Below are 11,064 nucleotides of genomic sequence, written 5' to 3' on the forward strand. Positions count from 1 at the left end.
AGCTTTTGTAGTCCTTACTTTGTCTGACAAAGTTAGCTTTGGAGTGATTGAAGAACGTGCAATAGAAGGCAGGTGAAGAGGGTATCTAGGCCTATTTAAGTAGAAACTATTTTATTAGGTACTTTATGGTGTCTTTTTAGGTCTTTCTGCTTGCTTGCTACATTTATTGGCTCACTGTAAACTATTGTGCACTTTTGCTTTAAGGTATATGTTTTTCCCCAACTTCTGGATATATGTATGTATGTCCATCTCATGGACACTGGCCAATATTTAGGTTTTGAGGTTTGTTAAGAAGTGTATCACCCAAGGGAGTTTGGTGGTAGTGCAGCGGGTTAAGCACAGGTGGTGCAAAGCCTAAGGATCCCGGTTCAAGCCCCCGGCTCCCCACCTACAGGGGAGTTACTTCACAAACGGTGAAGCAGGTCTCTAGGTATCTATCTTTCCCCCTCTCTGTCTTCCCCTCCTCTCTCCATTTCTCTCTGTACTATTCAACAACAACATCAATAACAACAATAATAGGGCAACAAAAGGAATAAATAAATAAATGTTTTTTTAAATATTAAAAAATAAGGAAGTGTACCACCCAAAATGAATTTAAGGAGTCCTGTGAGCTAGGAAAGGTCTCACTAGATGCTTTGTTTCTTAGAACCCATTTGTGAGTGATATCATCTGTTATTTGTCCTTCTGTCTTATCAACATGATTTCCTCTAGTTTTTTTCCCATGTTTTAGGGAAGGAGAATACACCATTGTTCCTTACAACTGTGTAGTATTTCATTTTATACATATGTTACATCTTCTTTGACAATTATTATATTGTTAAACATTTGTATTGTTTCCAAGTGTTGACTATTACAAATGGCAGTGCCATGAGTATAAGTGTGCACTCTCAGAGACTAATGGGAATTATTATTTTTTCTAAATTGTTTTTAATTATTCTCACTCCTCATCTCCTCTTGTCCCTCTTCGCTCTCTCTGTCTCTCTCTCTCTCTCTTTCTTGCCACAATAGTTATCACAAGGACTTCTTATCTATACAACTACTCCTCCATTCCCAGTGATGATATGTATTTTTTCTTTTCTCCTGTTTTATTCTGATTGAGACAGAAAGAAACAAACTGTAAGAAAGAGATACCTGAATCACTGCTTTACTGATCATAAAGCTCCCTCCTCCCCACAGAATAGGACTGGGGGCTTGAACTCAGGTCCTCATGTATGTTAATGTGTCACCCTACTGGGTATGACACCACCTAGTCCTTTGCCTTACTATTCCTAATTGCAGATGCTACAGGGTAATAAGCTGAGAGTCCCTGCCCTTCCCCCAACCCCACCCCAGCCTGATGCCTCTCATATCAGTCAAGTTAGGGAAGGAGACAGTGCGGTTCAAGCATGGAAGTTTATGACCACTGTTATGGTCTCAAGAGTGAGGACATCCTAAGAAGAAGATACTTCTGACCCATGAGTGGAGCAAACTCCACCAAAGGAGTCCATTGCACAGAGCTTTCCAAAGTTTCCTATCCAGGAATTCTCTGGATAAAATATAAATAATGGACAAAAATGCCCTGACTTATTACTCCTTGAGTACTTCAAGCAGTCTCACAAGATTACACTGGTTACTTCTTGAAGACTGGTCATCAGGCTACAGACTTACATTCTTTAAGTCATCATCTCATCCCAACACCAGACTTTCAAACATTTCCTAGTGACAACTACCAACCTTCCAGCAGATCTAGCTGCAGGCAGGTAGATGACTGTGGGGTTGTTGGCTCCATCATCACCTCAGACATTCTCTTTGGCCACTTCACTTTCCATACACACATAGCCTTTGCTTTCACACATAGAAAAGCTTCCACCCAAATCATTTAAATACAAGGACACCCATGTGTTGACTGATTAATTTTATTGGAGACATTTAGTGAGAAGTAAGATATATTAAGCAAAAGAAACTATTCAGAACACTAGGAAATAAAAGCATATGTCTGGCTTAAGCCCAGTTGCAGCATTCACAGCTGGTATCAAAGACAAGTCCAGCCTGGCAATTCTGCTGGTAAGTGATTCCATTCAAGCAGTGCCAGAAAGCATTTCTGTTATTTGCCACAGGGTAGAGGCCATTGGCTTTGCCAGCACAGAATCCACTACCTCCAGAGCTGCTTCCAGAGCTGCTGCTCCCACTTCCGCTTCCACTGCTGCTCCCACTGCTGGAGGGTGGAGTTATGGGAGCAATGGGCTGAGCAGGGGCAGTGCAACCTGAAACAGCACAAAGAACAGACTAGTGAACAAAGACTCCCAGCTTAGCGTGCAGCTGAAGACACTCTGGGAAGATCTGAAGGTGAGGTGCTCTTAGCTCTGGATCCTCACAGCTAAGATGATCATAGAAAAACCGCATACTCAGGTATTAGAAAAAAAATCCAATTTTAAGTCAGCCTGGTTTTATATTTCAAGAGTTCTCTTCAGATGCCAAGATCATTTTTCCAATAAATTTTATGGAACACTCTATATATGCAAAATACTATCTGGGTATCTGCATCAAGAAAATTAGCTCTAAGAGAAAATCTGGACAAATTTAGGGAGATAGCACTTACTCTGGATTAGACATTAGAAATATATGAACACTGTTGTGGATGTTTTGTCATATCTCCTCAGGTAGCTTGGAAGGAACTATTAACAAAGGATTCATAGAGAAGTATTGCTTTTATTGAGAGTCAGTCTGATTCATGAGGTTCTTCTATAGCTTTAAAACTTAATAAATAAAAAAGACAAAATAGTCTTCAATAAAATAAATATAAGCCTTCTATGTGAAGGGGAAAACCCTTATGACTTCTCCATTCAAGCTCTAAAAGCCAGAAGAGCGTGGCAAGATATTTATCAAGCCCTCAATGAAAAAGGGTTTCAACCAAGGATAATATATCCTGCTAGACTTTCATTCAAACTAGATGGAGGGATCGAAACCTTCTCAGACAGGCAACAGTTAAAGGAGGCAACCATCACCAAGCCTTCCCTGAAAGAAGCTCTAAAAGGCCTCTTATAAACAAGAACATCACCATAATATTTGCCATATATCAGAGCAAATAAAAATTGTTGAATAATGGCACTACAATAAATTTAATCCATAAGATCAATAAATTTCAGTGGCTTAAACTCACCCATCAAAAGGCATAGAGTGGGAGGATGTATAACAAAACACAATCCAACCATATGGTATGTTCAAGAATCCCACCTGACTCAACAAGACAAACACAGACTTAAAGTGAAAGGATGGAAAACTATCATACAGGCTAGTGGACCACAAAAAAGGTAGGAAAAGCCATTTTCATCTCTTACACAACAGACTTTAAATTAAATAAAGTAATAAAAGATAGGCAAGGCCACTGCATAATGATTAGAGGATCAACCAACCAAGAAGATTTAACAATTATTAACATCTATGCACCCATTGAGGGACAATCTAAATACATCAAACACTTACTGAAAGAACTACAAAAATACATCAATAGTAATATAATAATAGTGGGAGACTTCAACACCCCACTCTTACACTTAAGACAGATCAACGAAGCAGAGAATCAAGAAAGAAGAGAATTAAATGAAGAGATGGACAGACTAGACCTCCTCGACATTTTCAGAGTTCTTCACCCCCAAAAACAGGAATACAAATTCTTTTCAAATACACACACTACATCCTCAAGGATAGACTACATGTTAGACCACAAAGACAGTATCAACAACTTCAAGAGCATTGAAATCATCCCAAGTGTCTTCTCAGATCACAGTGTAGTAAAGCTAACATTCAACAACAAACAAAAAATTACTAAAAGTCACAAAATTTGGACTCAATAACATGCTGCTTAAGAACTTCTGGGTCAGAGAGGCACTCAAGCAAGAAATTCAAATGTGCCTGGAAACAAATGAGAATGAAGACACAAGCTATCAGATATTTGGGACACAGCTAAAGCAGTACTGAGAGGGAAACTCATAGCCATACAATAACACATTAGAGAACAAGAAAAAACTTATTGCATGCCTTAAGGACTTAGAGTAAGAGGGAAAAGGGAACCCTAAAGCAACCAGAAGGACTGAAGTCACTAAAATTAGAGCAGAAATAAACAACATCAAACATAAGAGAACCATATAAAAGATCAATGAAGCCAAATGTTGGTTCTTTGAAAAATTAAACAAGATTGACAACCCCCTAGCCAGACTCACTAAAAAAAAAAAGGGAGAAGACTCAAATAAATAGAATTGTAAATGATAAAGGAGATATCACAATAGATACCACAGAAATCCAGAAAATCATGCAAAACTTCTACTAAGAACTATATTCCACCAAGCTAGAGAATCTGGAAGAAATGGAACAATTCCTAGAAACATATGCCCTTCCAAAACTGAACCAAGAAGAACTACAAAACCTAAATGCATCAATCATAGACAAAGAAATTGAAACAGTTATTAAGAATCTTCCCAGCAACAAAAGTCCTGGATCAGATGGCTTTACAAACGAATTCTGCAATACCTCCAGGAAACATTTAACACCTATACTTCTAAAGCTTTTCCAAAAGATCAAAGAAACAGGAACATTCCCACCTTCTATGAAGCCAACATCACCCTGGTACCAAAAGCAGGTAGGGATACAACAAAAAAGGAAAACTACAGACCAATATCTATGATGAACACAGATGTCAAAATATTAAACAAGATCCTGGCCAACCGGAAACAGCAGTATATCAAAAAGATTGTTCATCACAACCAAGTGGGATTTATCCCAGGAAGGCAAGGCTGGTTCAACATATGTAAGTCAATCAGTGTCATTCACCACATCAGTAAAAGCAACCAAAAAACACATGATTATCTCAATAGATGCAGATAAAGCCTTTGACAAAATCCAACACCCATTCATGCTCAAAACACTACCAAAAAATGGGAATAGATGGGAAATTCCTCAAGATAGTGGAGTCTATATATAGCAAACCTAGAGCCAATATCATACTCAATAGACAGAAGCTGAAAGCATTCCCCCTCAGATTGGGAACTAGACAGGGCTGTCAGACAGACTATGACCCACATAGTCAATGACTGCCACCTCTCCAGATTCAAAAGAGGTCTCGAAACTTTACATCAGGCTCAACCTGACGCTGTTGACTGGCTACGGAAGAAGGGCAAACGCTAGAAGAAGATTACTCTTCACCATAGTATTGGAAGTTCTTGCCATAGGCTCCTAAGATAAGTATGGGCCCCAGATCAATTGATGGGTTTTACAGTGAACAATATTTATACTCCTTTCCCATACTTGGAGCTACTGTCTTCCCTGATCCAGCTTTCTGGTCCTTTTTCAGCCATGACATTATCTCCCCAGACAATAACTTGGATTCACCTGCATATCAAATTTCAGGCTCAGGGAAAAGAAAAAAAAAAAACTAGTATAGCCACAGGCCCTTTGGAATATAACTAAAATATGCCTACTACTAAATGAAGACACTCCCCCCAGCTCTTCATATGCACTATTCCAGCCTTTGAGTTTATGATTAGTCAACAATTTGTTTGGTTTTGTATGTTAACTCTCTTTTCAGTCACCAGGTTCCAGATGCTAGCATTATGCCAATCAGACTTCCCTGGACAGACAACCCCACCGGTGCGTCCTGGAGCTCCAATTCCCTAGAACCCTGCCCCACTAGGGAAAGAGAGAAGCAGTCTGGGAGTATGGATGGACATGCCAATGCCCATGTTCAGCAGGGAAGCAATTCTAGAAGCCAGACCTTCCACCTTCTGCATCCCACAATGACCATGGGTCCATACTCCCAGAGGGTTAAAGAATAAGAAAGCTATCAAGGAAGGGGATGGGATATGGAGTTCTGGTGGTGGGAACTGTGTGGAGTTGTAACCCTTTTATCCTATGGTTTTGTCAGTGTTTCCTTTTTATATAAAAACATAATAAATCTGGAAATTCCCCTTCATCCCCAAGCCCACACTCCCAGGTGGGCATAATTTCCCAAAAGAGCTAATGATTCTTGACATAGAAATTCAAGAAGGGAAAAAAAATAGTACTGGTTTCTCAGCTGGGTGAGATCAGTGAAGAGAAAATGGGAAGAAGCAACCTGGGAGATTGGTATGAAAAATGATAGACTTTTCTCCTAACTTTTCATGGAGAGAAGGAACATTTATATATCCTGGACATCCTCCCTTTGTCACTTACTTGCACTCTTCAGGCCAAGGGCCTCCTTCAGGGTATGGATCAAGGGAAATTTGCCCTGGTTGCAGAAAGTGCCAGTGAAGTCATCCAGGTCAATGGCCCAGACCATGGCACCTCCAAAGTTGTTCTGCTTAAGCCACTGAGCCTGTAAAAGGTAGAGAATACCTGGGGTCATTCTTATTCCCAGGATTAAGGGATCTGTCCACACTATGTTGGAAGGAGATTTACCTTGATATTGAAACTCTTGATATTGTCATAACCAACCCACTCATTGCCCTTGTAGGCATAGGGCACATCCTGAGGGGCATCCCATGCCTGAGTAGCTCCATTGGTCAGGAAAGTGCAGATCTATAAAAAGTCAATATATTTGAATTTCATACATAAGGATGACTCCCAAAAAGAAAAATCATACATGTGCCTGATATTTTTCCTTTTATATCTTCAGTTAAGGGTTTCTAATTATGGATGTTTATTTGCAGTAAAGAAGAAGAGTTCCTTTTCAAACACTTGCATTTTTTTCTTATTCTTAGTGATGATTTTGGGAGCCCACAGTACTGTGAGAAAGTTATTTAATTCTTGGTATGTTTATATAAATGACCTTGATATGTTGATTAATTGTTTGAAAGGATATTACAACTTCTTTAGTCCTCATGATAAGGGATTGGTAAATAAATGAGTTATTTAAGCACCTGAAGCTTATAGAGTGGTATCTGGATTTAAAGTACATAGGGAGGATATAGAATGAACATTTAAGCTTTCTACAGATTCTAGTCCTAAGACTGCTGCTAATCATAGTGCAAGAAATTCACAGAACACAGTACAGCTCAGCACCTACCTCATAGTAGGCCCAGAAGCCAGCCTGCCTTGTGTAGGGCCCAGCAGGACCAGCACCAGAAGTGGGAGCACCAATGCCAGTATTGGAGGGGTCACTCAGGATGAAAGTGTGTCCATAGGCTGGGAATCCAACGATGAGTTTCTCAGCTGGGGCACCATTGTCCTTCCAGTAGTTCATAGCATAATCCTGCAATGGCAGTGAATTTAGAGACCCCACCCAGCTAATGATCTAGTACTCAGTTATACTAGTTCCTTACTTACATTACCCCCTTTTTATTATATAATGTAACTGCATTGAACAAGATAAATGACTTTGTCAGTAGTTTTTCAAACCATTATGACAAACTGTAGTTAGTTAAAAATGATCAGCCCCTCTGAGAGTATGGACTGACCTGCCAATGCCTATGTTCAGTGTGGAAGCAATTACAGGAGCCAGACCTTCCACCTTCTGCACCCCATAATGATCCTGGGTCCATACTCCCAGAAGGTTAAGGAATAGGAAAGCTATCAGGGAATGGATACGGAGCTCTGGTGGTGGGAATTGTGCCCCTCTTATCCTATGGTCTTTTCAGTGTTTTCATTTTATAAATAATTAAAAAAAATATATCCACCCCTATAGGAAGACAGTTATCCAAGTGAGACATTCGTAGATTTCATATTTGCTTTGTCCTCAAATCTGCATGGGATTTACAACACCCTCACTGGGCTGCATCTACATTCAGGCATGCACTCACCACATTGAGATAGGCATTGCTGCCAGTATCAGTTGGGTATTTGTAGAGGGGGCTGTTCTCTCCAGTGTAGCCCTCCCAGGAGCCATGAAGGTCATAGGTCATGACGTGGATGAAGTCCAGGTACCTGGGAAAGGATGCAGGCAGGGTTTTAAAACACACCTGATGGGCACGTGTCCCTGGCACAGGTGACACACACAGAGGACCTGTGGGACAGATGTTCACTCACTGGGACAGCTGGGGGATCTCATAACCAGACTGGATGTTGGAGATGCCAGCAGCCACTGCAGCGGTGACCAGCAGCCTGGGCTTGTTGACCTGCTTGGCCTCCTGCTCAAAGGCTTCACGCATTTCCTAGACACCAGTAGGAGAAAGCCTGTGACTCTCAGCTCTACACTGACAGCCATGGCTGCTCTTTGACTTGAGTGAGTCTCTTCTAGCCCTCATTCTTCAGCAGCCTCACTGGAGGCTGCAGGGAGCTAAGCTTTCTGGGTAGCCCCAGGGACCTTGCATGTGAGGCTTTGGTGTGCCCTTTGCATCCAGAGGCCACAGAACTGCAGCTCACCTTCACCAGGACAGTGAAGAGGTGCTTGTCCTGAGGAGGGCTGCCACGAGAGCCAGGGTACTCCCAGTCAAAGTCCAGCCCATCAAACTCATACTGGCGCAGGAATTTGATGACGGAGTTGATGAAAGTCTGGCGGTTCTGGGGAGTGGAAACCATGGCAGTGAAGCTGAGGGAACATAAAGAAGGCAGCATGAGGCTTTGATAGACTAAATACCATGTAGCAAAATCAAGCACCTGTATTTCTGCACCAGGGTTCCTCACTCAAGCTCTTCAAATTAGAACATGTTCCACTTTTCTCATTGTTCTTTCTAGTCATAGTACCTCAACTTCCTTTTATCCTATTATCCACACAACTCTGATCTTTCTCCCAAATTGCCCTTGTTGACACCTGGATACCATGGCCCACTGTATTCAAAGTTCAGCCTTAGAGAAGTCTTCTTGATTGTATGTATTTCTCTTTCCTTCCACCCTCCCCACATATGGAACAATGAAACAAGTGCTATAACATGTTTCTCAGAGGTTGTGCTCTTGAAATACTTGTAAAAAAAAGTCCTTTTCAGAATCTCAGCAGCTCAGCCTCTGTGAACCAGGTCACAGAATATCCACCCAAATTTAAATATAGGAGCTAAGTTGTGCTCTTATTTAATATTGAGGTTCTGGTGTAGCAGTTTATTTTTAATAGGACATCTGTTTTAAAACATTTTATTTTATTATTTATTGGATAGAGACAGAGAGAAAATGAGAGGGATGGGGGAGATAGAGAGGTTGAGAGAGAGCAACACCTGTAGTACTGCTTACCACTTTTGAAGCTTTCTCTCTGCTGGTGAGGACTAGCGGACTTGAACCTAGGACCTTGTGCAATTTAACATGTGTACTTAACCAGGTGCTCCACCACTTGGCCTCTTGTGTAGCTATTTATTTATACAGCTTATGTGTTCACTGTTCATCCTTAAGATATTATGGATGAACAGTGAAGTCTAGTGGGAAATAGTTAATACTGGGAAAACTTGTGTTTAATAACAAAAGGATATCATGCTCTCACAGAGAAGACTTACGGGGCAGTTCCAAAGTTCCAGCCTCCAATGGCCAGGAGAGTTTTCAGTTCACTATTCCTATAAAACCAAGGGTAGAAATTAGAAATTTAAAAAATCCACAGATTCCTTTAAAATAACACTGTACTGGCATTGAACCTTGGTATTATTGCTTTGCTATTTTTTAATAAGGTGTATTATAGTACACTAAAGGGAGTTGAGAGCCCAAGTCTATGTGATGGAAAAAAATGATAGTTTAAGGGAGGATGATACCTATCTTGGGCAAATGTGGAAATGTGTCCTCATGACAACAACAATCCTATTAGTCAGCATTCCCTAAATAAAGTGATATTGAAGCTGGAGAACATTGTAATGCCAACCAGACATCCCTGGGCAGATGATCCCACTACTGTGTCCTGGAGCCCTACTTCCCCAGAATCCTGCCCCACTAGAGAATGAGAGAGACAGGCTGGGAGTATGGATTGACCAGTAAATGCCCATGTCAAGCGGGGAAGCAATTACAGAAGCCAGACCTTCCACCTTCTGCAACCCACAATGACCTTGGGTCCATACTCCCAGAGGGTTAAAGGATAGAAAAGCTATCAAGGGAGGGGATAGGATATGGAGTTCTAGTGGTGGGAATTGTGTGGAGTTGTACTCCTCTTATCCTATGGTTTTTGTCAATGTTCCCTCCTTTTCATAAATAAAAATTATAAATAAAAAAATCTCAGATAACTTGTTTGCACTTTAGTGTTTGAGAAGTACTGACTCTGGTGAAACCAAATTAGATATCCCCCTTCTCTTACTTATTCTTCAGGCCATTGAAAGATTGGTAGAGAGTGACGTCATTCCATTCAATGGTGGTGATCTGGTTGTTGCTCATCCCAGCGAAGGCATAGATCAAGTGAGTGCAGAGGCAGGGGTCGATGTCATCAGGCTTGAAGCGCCCCAGGCCAGGTCTGTACTGGGCCCAGTTGGTGAAGTAACATGTCAGCTGATAGGCAGAACCTGAGTAGGAAAAAATAGAACCAATAGCCTGATTTAGGTACTGCTGAAATGTGCCATGAATTTTTGTCCAGTTGTCTTATCTCTGTGTGGAAATAGTCATTATGAACATTATTGCACAGAAGGTCAAAGATTCTGATTTGGAAACTAATAACTTAGGATTGTTTATTTCTAACTTAAACAGGTTTGTTTTAAGGATCTTGACTCTGCCTAGGAGCTATTTAAGAAAAGATGCCCAGTACTTCTATGAATTCCATTGAATACCATTTTATAACTCTTAGTTGATCCTGCTATAGAGGAAAATGCTGTCACCAAATTCCAAACAACTTATATAGCTAAAAATTATTCTACTGTACATATACATGATATATCCTTTATTCAGTTGTCTACAATAGGTACTTTGGTTATTGCTATAATTTAGTTAATATTGTTTTTCTTTTAAAATATATATCTAAGCACATATGTATGATACACTAGACATTTTCTGATATTTAACTCATTTGTCTTTGAAGTAGATAGAACCTTTCTTTCTCTAGGTGATTCATCTCAATACTTTAACAAAGTAATATTAAAGTATTAAAATCAAGTACAACCTATAAACAGACAATTACACTATGAATAACTTGAAAAGATTTAAGATTTGTGGTTGGACAAGGTGATGCTGAGTAAATCAGAATCCATGACTTACCTAGCTGAGCATTTAGCAGAAGGGCCAAAC

The 11,064-nt window shown here is 40.4% G+C and overlaps 1 protein-coding gene across 1 annotated transcript; it reads right to left on the bottom strand.

The window, feature by feature from the left end:
* Nucleotides 1-1,980: 1,980 nt before the first annotated feature.
* On the bottom strand, nt 1,981-10,349 carry LOC132532421 (acidic mammalian chitinase). The gene is made up of 9 exons (XM_007526928.2): nt 10,148-10,349; nt 9,366-9,422; nt 8,311-8,476; nt 7,975-8,099; nt 7,749-7,872; nt 7,016-7,201; nt 6,409-6,528; nt 6,184-6,325; nt 1,981-2,243 (listed from the first exon to the last, which is right to left on the bottom strand). Exons 1-9 carry the CDS (start codon nt 10,222-10,224, stop codon nt 1,981-1,983), a joined length of 1,260 nt encoding a protein of 419 aa, XP_007526990.2. The 5' UTR covers nt 10,225-10,349.
* Nucleotides 10,350-11,064: the final 715 nt, after the last annotated feature.

This window comes from Erinaceus europaeus, chromosome 11 (assembly GCF_950295315.1).
Source record: "Erinaceus europaeus chromosome 11, mEriEur2.1, whole genome shotgun sequence".
Lineage (NCBI taxonomy): Eukaryota > Metazoa > Chordata > Mammalia > Eulipotyphla > Erinaceidae > Erinaceus > Erinaceus europaeus.

Bases quoted from the DNA above. Each gene is read 5' to 3' on its own strand.
- LOC132532421 (XM_007526928.2), bottom strand. From the start codon at position 10,224: ATGAGCAACAACCAGATCACCACCATTGAATGGAATGACGTCACTCTC. The intron at 9,423-10,147 runs GTAAGAGAAGGG...TTGGTTTTATAG, and splicing joins TTCAATGGCCTGAAGAATAA to GAATAGTGAACTGAAAACTC. The intron at 6,326-6,408 runs GTAAATCTCCTT...TACCTTTTACAG, and splicing joins TCAAGAGTTTCAATATCAAG to GCTCAGTGGCTTAAGCAGAA.